The sequence below is a fragment of the Anabrus simplex genome, chromosome 2, assembly GCF_040414725.1.
Source record: "Anabrus simplex isolate iqAnaSimp1 chromosome 2, ASM4041472v1, whole genome shotgun sequence".
Lineage (NCBI taxonomy): Eukaryota > Metazoa > Arthropoda > Insecta > Orthoptera > Tettigoniidae > Anabrus > Anabrus simplex.
This window is the reverse complement of record NC_090266.1, coordinates 535,254,910-535,275,430: the sequence shown is the minus strand read 5'-3', so window position 1 is coordinate 535,275,430 and position 20,521 is coordinate 535,254,910. Positions and strand designations below refer to the sequence as shown.

At 38.1% G+C, this 20,521-nt stretch overlaps 1 protein-coding gene across 4 annotated transcripts in view; it reads right to left on the bottom strand.

Annotated features, from left to right (window-relative positions):
- Positions 1 to 20,521, bottom strand: part of LOC136864209 (WASH complex subunit 1) — a 214,543-nt gene that overhangs the window by 150,580 nt on the left and 43,442 nt on the right. For all 4 annotated transcript variants that reach the window (XM_068226211.1, XM_067140909.2, XM_067140907.2 and 1 more), the window contains exon 4: positions 2,088 to 2,233. In XM_068226211.1, coding sequence (XP_068082312.1) covers positions 2,088 to 2,233 — 146 coding nt within the window. The remainder of the gene's footprint in view (positions 1 to 2,087; positions 2,234 to 20,521) is intronic.

Genomic DNA, 20,521 nt, shown 5'->3' with positions numbered 1-20,521 from the left:
CTTCCTCAAATTACCGCAATGACGGAACGTTAACACCAAGATCCGTAAGTATGCCGTAGCCGTCCTTTAGTGAGATGCAGTTTCTTGAAAAACGTGTGATCGAGGATTTAGCGTTGATGGGACTGAAATTTCTGGACGGTTGATCCGGGAAATCGTTTCTTCGAGGAATGAATAATGCAAGATTTTTACAACGTGATTTAATTAGGATACTTGTGGTACCACATAATTTGAATGAATAATACGGGAAAATGTAGTTTCTGGGAACATATAATCGAGGTTCTACTGTACAGTATATCTCTGGAACATTATTGATTAATAAATGTCCAATTTTGTTGGGGACCTGATTGAACAAAGTGACTGACAGTCCCAAGTAATAATTGGTCTTGATGCTGGAGATGACATGTTAGATTTAAAAACACATGTTGCCCTTGGAGTTAATTGATTACTGATAGACATATGTGGTTAAAATGAGGACTCCTTTTACATATAACATTTAACAGAATACAACACGCAGCCAACAACACACATGAACTGTTACAATACTTCCAGTGGGAGTTACTGGACCACCCTCCCTACAGCTCCGACCTCGCATCCAGTGGTTTCCAGATCTTCACACCATTGAAGAAGCACCTGGGTGGTAAGTAATTCAACGATGATACAGTCAATCGGCATGCCATCAACATGTAGCTTCAGGGAGTGGACTCATAATTTTCCATGCCTTGGTGTATCGTTGGAACAAGTGCTTGGACAAGAATGGTAACTATGCTGAATAGTAAAGCATACTAGTGATGTACTACAGTATATCCTTATACCTGTATCTGCCTGTAAAATAAAGTTTCTCCGTGTGAGGTCTTGTTACCTTATTTTTTTAAAGCTACTTTGTAGTACATAGCCTGAACCAAAAGAATGTGATTTTCCATGTTGAAAATCTCAAAGATACTTACAAGGATTCAAAGTAAGGCTGCTTCAAGACTCACCTATTGCTAAGCTTGCATTACGTCGAAATTCTAAATCATTACTTTAGCCAGCTATCTCAACTATAAGTCAACATTGCCAGTTAGGTATGTAGGAGGTGGTTTTTTTTTCCCAAGGTCTGATCAATTGCAAAATTAAGACCACAGCAAAACTTAAAAATGTTTTATTTGCAACATTTAGCTACACCATCCAGCTATTTCTCTACATAGTCACCATTCTGACAAACATTTGTTGTAGCGTGGTACCAACTTTCCAATACCCTCGTCATCGAAGGCAGCCACCTGTGCTTTCAGGCACTTCTCTATGCTGATCTGCAGCTCACTGTCTGTGCCAAACTTCTATCTTCCTAACCAGCATTTCATGTGAGCAAATAAATGAAAATCAGAAGGAGCCAAGTCTGGGCTGTATGGTGGGGGATCAAACACTTCCCATCGAAAATGCTGCAAGAGCGTCTTTGTTGCAACTGCAGTGTGCAGACGAGCATTGTCATGAAGAAGGAAAATGCCTGATGACAACATCAACATCATCATAAATGTTCTGTACGTCCTGCTTCAAAGTTCCTGCACCGTTGCCACACTTCACCGTCACTCATAAAATTTTCACCCATTACCCCTCATTCATTGATGAATTTCGGCTGCATTGCACCCCTCAACATGAAGAAAAGTGAATGACAGTACATACTTCACACTTTACGGCAGACTATTGTTACAGGCATGTTTACATGCTCACTGCACGCTCAGAACTGACAAGTGTGATGTGACGTGGTCGACGGGCATACAAGGGACACTGCGCAACGTATCTGTGCAGCACTTCATCGGATTCTGAATGTGGTTTAATTTCGTGACCTATCAGACCTTGTAAAAGTAAAAAAATTATAGCCCTTGCACTATGAAGGCTCCACTTCGGTGTCAACAGGAAGTCATTTTGTAATATACAAAAGCTAGTAATCGAACATCAATCAATTCAGTAATACTGAACAGAAAGAATAAATAAACGTTTTCAACCAAATATCTAGAATGAAAATTCATTACCGTTCCTCCTCTGATGCTCAAATTCCACAGTACATGATAACAGGTTCTATATACTGTATCTTCAGTATAGTGTATACTCACGGATTTTCGGTGGTGTTGAACAAAAGCAAGGAAGTTATGGAATCTATATCTGGGGGTAAACTTCCTAAGCCTTCTTCTGGAGTTATTTCCAAGTTCTTCCTCGCACCCCGATTACTCACTTTCACATGGTAGAACTGGAGCTTCTCCTAAATAAACAAACAACAAATATAATTCATAAACTGATAAGTTAATGAATTCTTTACAGAGTATACTGCAACAAGTTTTACAAAGGAATGAGAGTCAGTGGCTATTTGAAAATGTGTGAGCCAAGGCGAAGTATTATTACTGCCTTAATCTATATTTAGAATAAATTAAAAATCAGATAAGAAGGAAAGTTGTATTAGAAATCATTTTTCAGAAATGACAAATGAAAGCAAGATGCATGCCTCAAAATATATCTAGCGCCGTCCAGTGGTGCCTCTCGAAAGACACACATTCTAGAGCTATGCTCTTCTGTGGGTATCTATATTTTATCTTTGGTGTCTGCAGGCAATTAAATAGATATTATAAACAACTGAATATTAACCTTATTTGTTATTTATGCAATTCAGGCTGTATGTCATGACCCCAATGTGATATGAACACCGGACTGAACACATGTATTACAAGCATATTACTTTCTCACATTTAGTTATATCATTCACAGTCTTAATTTTCATTACATTTTGCAAGTTATTACCCACAATCTCATGTCATCTGAAGAGCAACCAGCCTTACACTACATTTCTGCCAAACCATCACCCCATTTTGGGCAGAAAATCCAATGCTTTGGTTTCTCGGCTTGAAAACTGTTCTTCAGAATGTCATCATTCCCGAAGATTAACTTCAGTCAGCGGAGATGTTTACTGACATCATCACAAGTTTGGTTCTAATGCGCTAAAGTAACTGCCCATGAAACAAAATACAGCCACGTAATAGCCAGTTTAAAAGAAAAATTAGCTACCATAATTCAAGATATCCTTTCGACATTGCAACTACTGATAAGTAGGGTGATACAACAAGCATTAATTGACCTATTTTTGTATTGAAAAGGTGGACCGTTTTAAGTTTTTCCTAACATCCTTTCTCAGTTCAACACGGACAAAATGAAATTCCTATGTTTAAATTAATTGACCTATGTCGCAGTCTGAGGGAAGCAAACAGAAAACATTTACAAACTGAGGAACTCTGAGACTGCACTCCATCTTAACTCCCTCATCACACGAAAAACTTACCAGGTATCATAACGATGGACGATATGCTTAAAAGTATCTGGATGTGTCGCCCACTTCCAATGCTCAGAAAATTCTCACCAATCCCAAAGGTAGATTTGACGCACTCGCGAAGATCGCTGACTTAACTGAATAGTACCCGGCAAAATTGAATACCTCACTGAATACATCAACCTCACAGCACAGAACCATTACATCCTAATAACTTGAAATTAACAAATTAATGAAATTGATTATCAAAATGTTGATGAAAAACGCTCACTCCAGCAGTTTGTGTTTGCGACATTGTTCTTCACATCACTGTTTCCCACAACCAAATTCTAATAATAAAAATAATAATATTGTTGGTTTTACATCCCACTAACTACTTTTACAGTTTTCATAGATGCAGAGATACTGAAATATTATCCTGCAGAAGTTCTTTTACATGCCAGCGTATATACCGACACAGGGCTGATTTATTTGAACAACTTCAAATACCACCGGACTGAGCGAGGCTCGAATTTGCCAACTCAGGCTCAGAAAGCCAGTGGCTTGACAGTCTGAGCTACTCAGCCCAGCCATTCAAGTTCCATCAAGAGACATGTTTGCTGACATCATCGCAAATTTGTTTCTAACGCTCATCCTCTGTGCAATCAGGGAAACAGTTCCAGGAGTCAGTAGTGACGAGGACTGACCCTGTACCTCTGAACCACCGTCTTTTCATGACCATCCAAACATCAAAAGTTTCCTTCCTTACCAACACTGGAAGCTAGTGTTTCTGCCTTTCCTGAATCTTGCCTACCTCACCAAAGCATAGGATAGTACCTACTTTTCACTGCAAACAGAACAGCTATAAAGACTTACAGTCATGTAACTCTCAAATTAGATTTTTCCCTACAACGTGAATTCATACGCCACAACCCATTATCAGAGCTGATTTCCTTGCATTCTATGGAATTCTTCCAGATCTCTGTTACGAACATCTCATCAACTCAGCCACCAACTTGACAAGTAAGGGGCACATCCCCCGTATCACTTGCCTTTCAGTTCCAAACTATGGTCAGTGATTCACCTTACCACCAGGTGATTTGTGCAAATTACATGTCCATCTTCAGCTCCCCAGTTCAGTACTACTCCATGATACATTACTAATACCACTTCAGGTCCACCAGTTCAACTGAGACCACGTCGACTGTCACCTGAAAAGTACACCACTACCAAACAAGAGTTTGAATTTATGCTTGCGCAAGGAATTTGCCAATCATCCACAAGTTGCTGGTCACTGTCACTGCATATGGTCCCAAAGAAGAGCATCAGTGGCAATCCCATGTCGACTACTGTCAAACTAAATGCTTGCACACTTCCTGAGTGATACCCGGTCCCACACTTTGAAGCCTTCACCATCAACCTTCATGGATGCTGTGTATCCCGAGCACTTACGCCAGCTATTCACTAGATTCTGTAACTTCAGAGTAGTAATTAACTCAGCAAAATGTGTGTTTGGCTCATTTGGATGTGCAGTTCCTCGGTTATTTCATGAACTCAAATGTAATACGACCACATCCAAATGAGATTTTAAGCAATCGTAAACTTTCTGACACCATCTAACATCTGGGATTAAAAAAGATTTTTGGGGCTAATCAATTTCTACAAACACTTCTTCAATCATGTTGCAACCATTGCCTTCATTATTGAACAGGTTCTTCTAGGTAACCCAAAACCTACACACGAGCTTCACTGTATTTTTTGAATCTGAAAAAGTATTTCATGATCTAAAGGATGCCGTGATTCTTGCACATCCTTCACTTTATGCACTGCTATCTCTAATGGTAGATACATCATAGACAGTAATTAGAGCATCAGTTCAGCAACTTGTACTGGGTCATCGACAGCCATTAGCAATTTTCAGCTAACAACAGTCGATCTTCAAAACAACAATGGTCCACATAAGATTGTGAATTCTATGTTATATATGCTTCAGACAAGAAGTTTAGGACAAGCTTGAAGAAAGATACTTTAATATGTTCACCAATCATAATCTACTCACCTTTACCTTGAAAGAAAGGCCAGAAAAGGCATCGCACAATCTGTTATGCCACCTGGATTACACTGCTCAATTTACAACAGATATGCATCATACTGAAGGTGCCAACAATATTGCAGCTGATGCACTCTCCCACATCTCATCTATTGCAATGGAAGTGGACCTTACAGTCCTTGCTCAAGCATAGGCAAATTATGAAGACCTCCAGACAATCATTCAATACAACACAAGGCTTGTGCTGAAAAGATTTCTATGCCAAGATCCAATATTCAGCTCTGTTGTGATGTGTCAACGTCTTATGCTCGCCCATTTATCACAAAGAATTTCTGTAAACAGGCCATTGCACCTCTGCATAGTTTGTCGCATCCTGGTGAAGAAATCTTTTGTAAGAATGTAAAATGTTTATTCATAACTGCATTGCCTACCAGTGCAACGTTACATAGCACACCGTAGCCCTTGCTTGTTCATTCGCTCTACCTAACCACCAGCTTGAACATGTTCAAATTGTAGGATCTCTTCTTCCATCAAATGGATTCATATACTACTTAACAGCAATCGATTGGTTCTCACACTGGTTCGAAGCATACCCAACTGCTGAGATCTACACAGAGACAGTTCCCTGTGTTGATTTACACATGCGTGTGTGCATGTGCCAGCTTCAGTTGCACTTTTTTTTTTACTCTTAAACGTACTGACTGAAATTTTTTGTATAGGAACTAAAGCTTCTCATCCAGCTGCCAACGGAATGATAAGGCACTTCCACAGTCAGCTTCCAACTGCCATCAGATATTACATCCCTGATCATGGATTGATGATCTGATCTACCTAATGTTCTTCTGGGCATTTGAACACCATACAAGGAAGATATCAGTGCAACTGCCACTGAGTTGGTGTACAGACGAATGGTATAACTGCCAGGTGAATTCATTACAAACTCCAGCAATGAATCCTTTGATGCATCAGGCATTGTCATAGATTTGCAAAACTAATTCAGACAGGTCTGTCCAATATATGATGACCTTTAAAAGTGCTGAATTGTACCCAAAGACCTATGACAACAGCCATGGAACATAATCAACAGTTTCCATTGATCGACTTAAGCCAGCTTTCATTGCAGATCAAGACTATTCCATAGCAGCAAGGTCTTAAAGCCTCCAATTATTCCACAAGCACAACCTACAAAGGTAGGTTTTTCAGAACTGTGCTCTTCCATATCTTTCTATTTTAACTTCAATGTCTGTTGGCAATCAAATTGATATTATAAACAACTGGACATAAATCTTACTTGTCATTTATGACATCACAACAACAAAGTTAAAGCAATGTGCAAATGCAACCCAAGGATATCAAATAAGAAAATACTGTATTGTATAAAGGCCAGTGACTGTTATGAAAATCATAAATTATTTATTAAGGTGAAAGTATATGTTCAATTGTCCTGGACAAGTGTAGTGATTACGTACTGTAAATATGAAGAGACTGACAAAGAATTATAATAATAATAATAATAATAATAATAATAATAATAATAATAATAATAATTGTACCGGGAGGTACACCTCTACGCCGCACATTTAAATCTTGCACCTAAAAGAACTCCTCTTCTGGAGAAATCTTGAACTGGAAACTACACCTACTTAAACCGTTACTCAGAAGATGTAACTACAGAAATCGAATGAAATTTTGTTATTTTGAAGTTTCATGTACTGTACGAAATTCTACGTATTTTGTTTACCATTTATCAAGAAGTTGGGACTTTCTTCAACAGAGGTCACTGCTAAAAAACTATGATCATGCACCCTGGTGCGAAGTGGAAGAACTTTGATTTGAAGAAGGTTTGAATTCCTACGTTCTTTTTTACTAAACTATGTTCATTTTTGGGTTGGCAATATTGATCTTTTCTTTCCGCCTGTTTTGAATTTAGCCAATCATGAATTTCTGAAATTAATTTTCCGCCTGTCACAGGCTTCTTCCTCGATTCTGAGTGTCCCTTTTGATGTTAACCAATAAAGTGAGAGGGTGTGGCTGGTTTATTCATGAAAGGTCTCGAACTTTCCCCGAGGGTTTATAAACTGTGGATTTTCACATCTCTTGGCCATTTGATCGTCATCTAACTTTGTGTGTGTGTGTGTGTGTGTGTGTGTGTGTGTGAGAGAATCGGGAGGCGCCTCTTTCATCAGGCAGCAGTTTTTCAGCAAGGTAATGGCCAATTAACATCTTTATTTCTTGCTAGCTCTGCAGTTTAACCTGAGAGGGAGGTCCGAAACCTTAACTATGTAACCTACTTTCTGTAAATGTAAGTTCTGCCAGCTTTTGTAATAACTTCATAAAACTAACTGTAAATCAGGGATAGAGAGTGATGTACCCTCTCGAGCTCCCCTCCATATTGGTTTGAGGTGACTACGTTTTGTAACTGGTTTTCTTCCTTTCCGTAATGTCTTAAATTTCTTTCGTATACGAGTCACCTCCATAGTTTGGGAATAGCCCCTGTTTCATCGGCCTAGTGACACTTAGGTTTTTAGAATGCATATTTAGGAGTGCAAGTACACGCCTCCATTCAATTTGTGTTTCGGGCCATTTACTTAACCTGTTCTTTTCCGCTACGGCCCAATAGGTTGGGTACTAGACACCCCTGTTTCAAATTTGTAAGTTGTGCCTTTATGGCGAGTGATTATAATTTTCTGATATCGCCTTGAATAGGCTTGGAAAACGGAGAGCACATTAGCTCTTTTTCAAGTGTTGTAAAAGTGCCTCTAGGAGGCTTGATACTGTAAATTACGGAGCTAGTGCTCCATTGTATTAGGGGATTTCTGCCCTTGTAAAATAGTGCTCTTTTGTAAATTTGAGCCGAGTGCTCAAGAATTGTGAAGCGAGGGGCTGGAAGCCCTGATTACTAAACAGTCACTAAATTTTGGATTTTCTTGCTTTGCCTAAACTTTGTCATGGTACCTGATATGTCATTGTTATCTCACTAAGTGAGAATTTGTTAACTTGTTGCTTTTTGAAAATATAACCTTCCACTTCAGTTTAATTTCTTTCTTGATATAGTAGTTAGACCCATTCACCCCGGCACCTTCTTTCACCTCTGCTGGTCTACGGGTAGCCCCGTAATAATAATAATAATAATAATAATAATAATAATAATAATAATAATAATAATAATAATAATAATAATAACAACAACAACAATATCCAGCTCTTTGGCTGAATGGCCAGCACAGCAGCTTTCAGTTCAGAGGGCTCTGGATTTAATATCCGGCCAGTGCATCTGGTTAATCCATCTAACTCGGGGCTGAAAATTTATGTTTATTTCAACACAAATTTCTTTTTTTTTTTTTTTTTTTTTTTTTTTTTTATCCTCCTGAAACATATCAAGAGTTTGCCAGAATTGAGTTGAGACAAGTAATGCATTCTTTAAGTATAGATATATTGTTTCCTGTTTTCTGCAGAAACTACACACATCACTGCAGTGCTTTATCCGGTGGCTCTGCCTGGTAATAATACTTTGCTGGAGAAACAGCACCTATCACTGACATTTGCACTTTATCCTTAAAATGAACTGGAGTGCTGTATGAAATCGACAGTTCCACATATCCAGCTGGCAGACATTGCACCTATTACTGAAATGAGCAGGAACTCACATTAACTCTCTTGGAACCAGGTGGTAGTGTGAGCACCTGCCCTTTAAATTGACCAGGTCGACCTTTAAAAATCCAGCCAGAAGTTGCCAGAGCCAATAACATCGGCCGGCTTAAAATTGTGTGATATACATCATTTTGAGGCAACCTATAGTGTCGTGCATACTTTTGTGACAGCCTATAGTAAAGGGGCTACACGTTATTGTGTGCCTGACCTTGCTTTGGCAGTTCTAAGAGGGTGTTATAGCTTCCACAAGAGTAGTTTCCTGTGTTTACAAATACTGCTAACCGGTCAGTAAAAGATTGCTCCTTGCAGTGAGTGGATTTGTGACAGCAAAATGGCAAGTTGTTCACGTGATATTTTTTCAGCAGGTATTGATGATGAATTAATGCAGTATTTGGAACAATGCGAAATTAACGTGGATGATTTATTGGATACCGATAGTGAATTTAGTTCAGAGAGTAGCGACGAAATTACACCAGACACGCCCCCGGAATCACCGCAGCTAAAGAAGAGATGTTTATTTGTTTCTAACGGGACTAAAGCTACTGTGAATATGGTGGTAGATGAAACTAGTGATAACGAAGATGATGATGACGATGATGATGATGATATCTCTGGAGAACATTTTGTGGAAATTTTCCCCAATTAACCCGACAACATTCTTCAACCTTCTGTCTCCTTCACGGAACTTCTTGGACCTCAACATGCCCCTCCGTCAGATTCTCCGCCCATATCATACTTCAATTTACTTTTCACTTTCTCTCTGCTAAACCTTAGTCACATATAGTCCTCTATCATTACATAAATGCTGTTCCCCACGGGCCAAGTGTAGCATGCCTGCCTCTCACCCGGAGAATTTTCACCTGGTCCTGAGGGTTGGTTCGAGGTTCACCCAATCTAAGTGACCCTAAGTGATTGAATCTGAGGAGATATCCGAGGGTGAGAGGGTGACCCCGGTCTAGAAAATCAAGAATAATGACCAAGAGGATTCGTCTCACTGACCATGCCTAACTTCGTAAACTGCAGGTCTTCGAACTGAGCAGCAGTCGCTTGGTAGGCCAAAGCAAATCAGGGCTTTAGCGCCATAGATTTCTTAATTACATATATTCTGTTGTATTGTAAAATTCTTTTTTCAAATAGATACTAGAACTGAAAACGAAAAATGTTTTTGCTGAAAACAAAAACTATATTATCAACTATTATTTTTTATTTTTTTAATCATTCAGAATTATTTTTATATTATGTTGTCCGCACATAGAAAATTTCTTGTCAGTATTTGCCATACATCAATACATACATGCAAATTTTATCGGTGAGTAAAATGGTCTTGTTTTTACTAGTGACGTATGTTTGAATTTTTTTTTATGATTTTATTTTTCTTGATCAAATTAGTTATTCTATAGAATTGTATTTAGAAATACATTATACATAATTACGAATATTCTTTTGTATCGTAAATGATTTTTAAAAAATAGATATTGAGAGAGAAAGTGCAAAAAAATTTTCTGTTTCTAAAAATAAATGTTATCGACAATTAAAAATCAACAAAATGTTTCTGATTCTTGATATCACTCTAAATCAGTTGTTTATTCTATGTTGTCAATATGTAGAAAATTTCATGTCAGTATTTGCCATACACTGGTAGATATACATGAATGTTAAAATACATGTATTTCCACTAAAAACGGCCCAGCACTTTACAGTAGTAGAGTGGAGGCAGAGCTCTGGCCTCTTCCAGCTGATGGTGAGCAGCCAACTAGATTGGCTCCTGGCTGCAAGAGGATTAAACAGACATGGAGTGCAGTTCAGATGTGGAAACCATTGAAATGATATGGGTATTTCTTTTAGTGCCGGGAGTGTCCGATGACATGTTCGGCTCGCCAGGTGCAGGTCTTTCGATTTGACACCCGTAGGAGACCTGCGCGTCATGATGAGGATGAAATGATGATGAAGACGACACATACACCCAGCCCCCGTGCCAGAGAAATTAACCAATGATGGTTAAAATTCCCGACCCTGCCGGGAATCGAACCCGGGACCCCTGTGACCAAAGGCCAGCACACTAACCACTCAGCCATGGAGCCGGACAACCGTTGAAATGAATATGAAAAAGAAGTAGTAATTAAAAAGGCAACATTGTACCTGAAAGAAAACCAGGACGAGACTGCAGGTATAGGTTATGTACTTTGTATTACAGCACAACATAAATAATGTGTTATATTACTTTACAGCCATCTAATACATTATATATTACTGTTCTCAAACAAGTGCCATGGGAAGTGAACAAGACATTTCTGCAGGGGTTTGTTGTAAGAATGGATGTTAAAAGTAAACGTCCAAGACATGGGGACAGAGAGAAACCGAAAGGACACACGTTTGTATATAGTAGAATTGGTAGTATATGGTAGAATTGAGGTATGTAAAAAGGCACTTAAGATCTCAACTCCAGCCATTGATCCAATGGCCAATGCAAAACTAGGTGATGTTACACGAGCAATAATTGGCCTTATCAAGAGTTTTCCTACAAAACTAGTGCATTATACAAGCAAAGAAATGAAATATCTTAATCCTAAACTAAATTTAGTATTGACGCACAAACGTTTGGAAGAAAAACATCCTGGCACCAAAGTATCTTATAGTTTATAAAGAAATGTTTTTAAGGAAAGATTCGCCCTGTCCTTTGGTCATCCGCAAGTGGATACATGTTCCCATTGTGAGCAACTCTCAGTAAAAATGAACAACCCATCTTTAAATGATAAAGCAAAGAAAGTTGCACCGGGCGAGTTGGCCGTGCGCGTAGAGGCGCGCGGCTGTGAGCTTGCATCCGGGAGATAGTAGGTTCGAATCCCACTATCGGCAGCCCTGAAAATGGTTTTCCGTGGTTTCCCATTTTCACACCAGGCAAATTACGGGGCTGTACCTTAATTAAGGCCACGGCCGCTTCCTTCCAACTCCTAAGCCTTTCCTATCCCATCGTCGCCATAAGACCTATCTGTGTCGGTGCGACGTAAAGCCCCTAGCAATAATAAATAAAATAAGAAAGTTGCAATAGCGGAATTACGTACACACAAACGGAGGGCAAACAAATTTTACTCCAAAATGAAATTTGTCAAAGAGAAATGCTTGGAAGACCATTCAATTGCTGCTGTTACATTTGATTATATGCAAAATTTGCAGCTGCCAGGCATCCCTGCACAAGATATTTTTTTTTATTTCCATCAGTTAAGAGTGAATGTATTTAGCATGACATCATTGGGTCCTAATAAGACAATGTTCTTTATATATCATGAGGGGCGAGGACATAAAGGTCCGAATGAGGTTATCTTTCTTTTAATTAACAATGAAATGTCTGATTCAGTACAACACCTCCATGTGTTTTCAGACACATCGTAACCACACGGTCATACAATTTTTCTTACGTTCGGTGACTATGGGCAGATTTCAGACAATCAATATTTTCCTAAAAGAGAACACTCTTATCTACCTAATGACAGGCATTTTGCTGCAGTAAAGAGAACAGTAAGGAAAAATGACCGAATTTATGTTCCTAAAGATTATACACACATGATTGTACTGTCCACATGTGAAAGAAGGTTTACAGTTAAAATGGTTGAATCCAAAGATATTGATTTCAAATCTTGTTGACCTTCTTTCTTTAAAAAAAACTGCCTATCTGTGGAATCAATGAATCGCAGACTTCCACGAGACCAAAAAATATTGTTCCAGATATCGTTCTTCAGTCACTTCACATACTCAAGTGAAATGCCGAATACTGTTCAAGCTCCAGAGTTCATAGACGGTCTGTTGGTATGTACATTTAATCTAGGTATCAAGAATTCAATAAATGTCATAACCTCATAACGTTCCCAATAACGTTAGCATATTGTAGCGTAAGTTATAGCTGAAGTTTCTAAATTATTGGTAGAGAACTTGAAAACAATGAATATATAAATGCTATGGGATAGCAGCGGCATATACGCTGAATGGCACAGGCATGATAAGGAAGGTGCCGTGAAACAAATTACAGATGGCTAATGTCCAAGATTTAAGTATAAATGGCTATCAAGTTGTTCTGACGTAAACATTCAGGGCCCAGGCTTAATATCAATGAAGTCAGAAAACTCGTTATTAGGAATCAAACGACAAATTTTTATAATAAGAGCAGAGCAAGGGAACCAGTGCTGGAAAAGTAGAGGGATCCGTGGTAGGTACAAAAGGGAGAAACAAAAGGGGGAAGACCAAAATCTAGTAAAAAAGCAGGCTATTTTTCAACAACCAAATTTCTAACAAATGTATTTTGTTTCCATTATGGATGAGAACTAGATGGAACAATTTATACAATCGGTTTTCATGAAACCTGACAAATAGTTTGCAAGGCATGAAGTGTGCCAATTAGATACGCAAAGGAAAACACATCTCAAAGAGGCTTTCAAAACACAATGACTAGATTTGTAAAGAATCAGATTCTAAGAAATTTACCATCAAGAAACACACGTATTATAGTTTAATAGATATACCAAACATTAAAGGAATTAAACATTAATCATCCAAAGGCCACAATAAAACTACACCTCCAGGGTGTTTTCAAAAGGTACTTTACGAACATTGAACAAGAATATTAAAAAGAGAGGATGATCAGTAAGAATTACGTGGGGAAAGGAGGAGGGGGGGGGGGAGTAAGGCAAACGAATGCTGCTTGAATAAAATTATAGCCATGAAATATAAAGAATGCACTCAAACACGGTGCACTAAGTTTGCTTAGAAGAATTTGAGTAGTATTAAAGTTCTTATCCACATCTTGATGTTCTGAGGGACAAGTCCAAGTTAATTTTGAAGAGAACGAGAGTTTAATTCCTCGTAATACAAAGGATGAATCACTAAGCACCAAAAGGTAGTGAAAATATAAGTGTCAACAGTGCCTGAAGGGCAAACAGGAGTGATAACAATCCTGCATGAATGTAAGTTCTTTTTGCTCACCCAGTCCTCATGGTGATAGATATTTCCTGATAGGCGGAAATGTAATAAAGTCCGTGCGAATAACACACACTTTGTTGGGGCTCCCTCCACTCCAAATCACAGTCGATACCAGACTAATTTCACTGGGCAATCGTTGGCCCATTTATAGACGGGCACAAGGTCAATCGATGCACTAGAAGGAAACATCGAGAGAGTTTGATGACGTGGCAGATGACGTAACGTAGAAACAGCTGGACAGAGAGTGTGCACAGTATGCAGTGGGACCAAGCTGGAGGCGGACCACGGGACAGGCAGGCCAGAAGATAGCACAGGGTATGTAGTAAATATACGTAGTAGCAGAAACCGGAGACGATGGCAGTGGAGCAGATGAACAGGTAGAAAACAAAATTGTAGATACTTGTAGATTAGGAGGATCCTGTTACAATATCCAGGAGAGACTGCCTATTAACGAGAAGAAAATACAGGATATAAGAAAAACAATGCAGTATATTCCAGAAGAGCATTATTGATTTCTACAATGAGATTGTTAATTGGCCAGTTACCGAACATAATGTGTTAGGTGATGACTAGGATGAATAATGACCAAACAGTTTTGTAAAACAGAAAAAATAAAGATACATTTGTAACCATATTTTCGGTAAAAAAGCATGTATAAATAATGCACAGTAGAGTTTTCCACTTATTCAATTCTAAGTTGTATTTATAGTATTTACATTACATGGGAATAGTTTCAACCCTACTCGGGGTCATCATCAGCCATATTAAAACAAACACAAAATATATGGCAAAATCCTAAAACATGTTTTCTAGCAGTGAGAGTCTTATGAAGATATAATTTTACAATATGAAGTGTGGTTGAAATGTTGCAAATGAAAATGAAATATTACGTGCGAAGAAGGTAAGTAATAATTAATACAAGTACATTATACATGCTAAAAATTTGGGAACAAAAGTACAAATAAGGTGCTCTGTGTTGTTAAAATTTATTCCTGGTGATACATAACAGTTGAGGACCAAGTGCTATGGCAATAAGAATGAACACAAAGTAAACTGACACACATAAAAATATACAGCTATGCACAATGTCTGAGAAACAAAATGTGTAGTTGATACAATCTGGAAGAAGAGTCGACTAAACACTATCAGCTTAAGCGGATAATTTGCCAGTTGGTGTATTGAGTAACCAAGCCGTGTTGAGGGCTGCATGGTTTATTGTTGTACAGAATGTGAAGTTTTTGAATTATTGTTGAGAAGAAAGTAGACACTGCGCGTGGTGATATTAATTGGTGGAATTCTCAGTTCATAGCGGAAAACAAATTGGACCTATAAAAATTGAGAAAAGCCAGTAAAAAGCAAAGTGCGCGGAAAAGGTTAACACAAAGTGAATGGACACTTTTTTTTTTTTTGCTATTGGCTTTATGTCGCACCGACACAGATATGTCTTATGGCGACAATGGGACAGGAAAGGGCTAGGACTGGGAAGGAAGTGGCCGTGGTCTTAATTAAGGTACAGCCCCAGCATTTGCCTGGTGTGAAAATGGGAAACCACGGAAAACCATCTTCAGGGCTGCCGACAGTGGGGTTCGAACCTACTATCTCCTGAATACTGGTTACCTCGCGCTGTGGTGTGTGTAGTTTAGCTGATAGTGTGCAACTGATGGTGGAAGGGGAAATGTGGGCGGGGAGGAGGGCAGGCGCATGCGGGTTGGGTAGAGTGGAGGTGGCTTGGGAGGGGAGGGGGTTGGAGGGGATTTTAGGAGGGAATTGATTTATGGTTGAGATATGTAGATGATACATTTGTGATCATAAACAAAGATGTCACTAATAGTCAAGAAATCTTAAATAAATTAAATGAAATCGAACCTAATTTGAAATTCACGAAAGAGGACGAAGTCGATAACTCATTGAATTTTCTAGATATAACAGTTACGCGTAAGTTTAACACTTTTGATTTCCAAATATTTAGAAAACCGATACAATCATCTACAACTATAAACAATTCTTCTTTACACCCGAGTTCACATAAACAAGCATCTTTTCACGATCTGATTTATAGAGCACTTAGAATCCCTCTATCTCCCGAGAATTTGAAGAAAGAATTAAATTATATTAGATATCTCGCTAAACAAAATGGTTTCAAAGTAGAAATGATTAACAAATCTATATATATAAAATAAGAGTTTTGTCTGTACATTGCTCAGCATTTGAAAAGAATGGTATTTCTTTATCGGTCATGTCCACAGTAACAAGAAAATGCATTTTTTACTTTTCTGTAATTTCTGTCTGTCTGTCTGTCTGTCTGTCTGTCTGTCTGTCTGTCTGTCTGTGTGTCTATCTGTGTCTGTCTGTACACGCATCACGAGAAAACGGCTGAAAATAATTTTATGAAAATCGGAATGTAAAGTCGGGTGATGAACCGCTACAATCTAGGCTATAAATTATTTTAATCACGCTGAGTAAAATTTTAGTTTAGGGGAAGGCCTGAAATTTAATTCTCAAATATTTATGTTATTAGTGGTCGTGTCTTAATGAAAATCGCTAGACAAAGATGGGAAATAAGTCGCTACAATATAGGCTATACACGCTGAGAAAAATGGTAGTTTAGGGGAAGGCCTAAAATTTAATTGTCAAATATTTATTTTATTAGTGGTCGTATCTTCACAAAAATTGGTATGCAAAGTCGGAGAATAGGTCGCTATAATCTAGGCTATCAATAATGTTATTCACACTGAATGAAATGGTAGTTTAGGGGAAGGCCTGAAATGTAATCTATATATAAAATAAGTGTTTTGCCTGTACATTGCCCAGAATTTGAAATGAATGGTATTTCTGTATCGGTCATGTCCACAGTAACAATGAAATGCATTTTTTACTTTTCCGTAATTTCTGTCTGTATGTATGTATGTATGTATGTATGTATGTATGTATGTACGATTGTACACGCATGAAGAGAAAACGGCTGAAGAAAATTTAATGAAAATCGGTATGTAATGTCGGGTGATGAACCACTACAAGCTCGGCTATAAATTATTTTATTCACGGTGAGTGAAATGGTAGTTTAGGGGAAGGCCTGAAATGTAATTAGCAAATAAGTTACTTATGTTATTAGTGGTCGTATCGATAAATCTATATACATAAAATAAGAGTTTTCTGTACATTACTCAGAATTGGAAAAGAATGGTATTTCTGTATCCGTCATGTCCACAGTAACAACGAAATGCATTTTTCATTTTTCTATTAATTTCTGTCTGTCTGTATGTATGTATGTATGTATGTACACGCATCACGATAAAACGGCTGAAGAGAATTTAATGAAAATCGGTATGTAATGTCGGGTGATGAACCACTGCAATCTAGGTTAGAAATTATTTTATTCACGCTGAGTGAAATGGTAGTTTAGGGGAAGGTCTGAAATGGAATTCTCAAATAAGTTATTTATGTTATTAGTGGCCCTATCGATACTACATAACTAACATAACTTTAGTTATGTCGTAAGTTAGTAGTAGTTATGTAAGAAGTTATTAAATTTCCGATCACTTATGTCTTATACATTGTTACCGTACCGCATATAATCGGAGATATTCATGAATTTGGTTTTTTGTTACTAAGTCCAAATCAGCGCAGAGTCACGAGAAAATGGGTAAACAGAATTTAGTGAAAATCGGTATGTAAAGTCTGAGAATAAGGAACTACAGTCTACGATATAAATAATTTTGTAAGACACCCTAATATCACAGAGTCGAAAGAAAACTAATGTGAAGGCCTGCAATATAGAAAGCTCATAAACTTTATCAGCAATAACATTACATTGACCATTGTTTGTTGTGATGTGCTTTTTGTCTTCTGTTTCCTCTCATCCCCGATAGATAGGATTACTCCAATGTACCGAGGTTTTTTTAAAATTTGCTTGACGTCGCACCGACACAGGTAGGTCTTATGGCGACAATGGGATAGGAAATGAATAGTGGTGTGAAGGAAGCGGCCTTGGCTTTAAGGTACAGCCTGGTGTGACTGGTGTGAAAATAGGAAACCACGGAATACCATCTCTTTTTTTTTCTTAACGCGCACCGACACAGATATGTCTTATGGCGACGATGGGATAGGAAAGGTCTAGGAAGTGGAAGGAAGTGGCCGTGGCTTTAATTAAGGTACAGTCCCGGCATTTGCCTGGTGTGAATATGGGAAACCACGGAAAACCATCGTCAGGGCTGCCGACAGTGTGGCTCGAACCCACTATCTCCCGAATACCGTCTTCAGGGTTGCCGGCAGTGGGGTTCGAATCCAATATCTCCCGGATGCAAGCTCACAGCTGCACGCCCCTAACCACACGGCCAACTCGCCTGGCCGTACTGACTGTAACAGCCTGCCTGAATATTGGTGGGAAGTAGCTGGGGTGTAAGATAACTTTCTTCTTTAGCATGTCATTCCTCTGGTTCATACATTTTCTGATATATCTGGTACGTAACACACTGGTTCATCAAAATATTTGAGCTATACAATCCCTACTCTGAGCCACTGATTGGAATGAGTAGTGTGCATATTTAACGGATTAATGACAAAGAAGGGTTCACGGCAGTCTGCGACCTGGTTATTCCAGCTCTGGAACTTTGGACTCTTAGATCGGCACCGTAGTACTGTTCGTTGAAAGTGAGAAAGTGTGCGGATTTTTTTTCATTTGATCGAGTATTTTATATGATAACATTGCTTTCAATCGCTACATTCCTACTGACGTTTTTGTAATGACCTATGTTGAATTCAGTTAGAAAAACCACGAAGTCAGTCTTTCTGAGAATCCCGTAGCAAAGCACGGGTACATCAGCTAGTTAATCAATAAAATTAAGAACAAGTTATCTACGAATCTGATACCAGAAAATACCAAAAAAACTGAGTATGCTACATTCACTTTTAATAATCCAGCTATACACCAGATTACTAACGTATTCAAGAAACATAATTTTAATATAGCTTTTAGAACTACTAATACTAACCAGTCCATATTCTTTAATCATAAAAAAGTTAATGATAAAAATCATTATTTGGGATCGGGAGTATACAGACTCAAATGCACTCAGTGTAATTTTTCATATGTTGGACAGACTGGGAGAAGTTTTATGACAAGATATATGGAACATGTTAACGCGGAAAAACATAGGAAATACTCAGCGATGAGTTTGCATATGAGGGAGACTGGTCACAGATTTGAATCCATAGAGAAAGACTTAGCGATAATTAGAAACATACAAAAAGGGAGAATGCTGAACGAATTAGAAAGTGTATACATCTATTTAGATCAGACATACAATAAGCAACAGAATCTTAATGAAACCACGGACAATAAAAGTATGTTACATGAATTAATGCCGAAATTATTAAAGTCAGTTAGTTCGAATAAATTTAGGATACCTAATATATTTAATTCTTTAAACTCTAATACTCCTCCCATACCCACAGATATTAGGCCTACTTCCAGCAATACGGTTGACTCCGCCCCTTTGTCAGCCTCGTCACAATTGACTCCACCCATCCGCGCTCCCCTATTCCTTCCCCTCCGAGTTCACTGCTGCCTCTGCAGCACACTTACAACACCAGACTCAGAGCCAACAGACGGGCAGCAATCAACACAACAGTAGATAACAAATAACTTCCACTTACATGCAAGTCCTCATCTGTTTCAATTTTATGTAAACCTAATTCTCTCCTTACGTTCAATTTCTTATTTCTTCTTTTCCTTCTCTTACAGAAAACATTATTTCTGCATCTACTGACTTTTCTGGCAAGGTTTCAGCCATTTTTATTACCTACCGGTGCTAAGGGCCACTTACAATTTTTCAACAGATGCTTCTGTCTCACTTGCTGACGAATTTCATCAGCGGCCTTGGAAAGATTGTATTCATGACAATCAAGTTTATGCTTGTGTTCACGCCCTCATGTCGTTGGCTTTATATTATTACCACTTTGGTTTTTCCACTAATATTTTATATGAACTGTTTTTAATTAGAATTTTAATAGAAGAAGTTTTAGTCTCCGACAAGATTACAGTTTAATCATAAGACAGTTTTCCATTAGCATCTTTATATATTGTATCACTTTTCACATTTTTATGTTCTGAATTTTAATAACTGACTAAACTTTTAACTTCTACTTTTAATTTAGTTTTATTGTTGATGATTGTGTTTAAGCTGAAGATGCCCTTAATTGAGGGCGAAACATGTCCCATGTAACTAAGAAACTATTTATGTAACCACTATAAGTGAAAATATACGTATTGAATAGGTGGAACAAATTAAAAAACCTTTATTATTGTTGAACTAGGTGTATGTAGTAATTTTCCATTATGTTGAGTAAAGGACCCTTATTTGCTAATTCAAGGATGTCCATGTCCTGTTCGATATGGGTAAAATTATGGTTATAATCTTGCATATGTTGGCCGCTAGCTGAAAACTTATTGTATTTTATTGCGTTAGTGTGCTCGTGGTATCTTATGTTGAAGTTTCTTCCGGTTTGCCCGATGTAGGATTTTTCAGAGGTATTGCATTGTGTATAGAGGAATAACTGCATACTATACCACTATATCACTG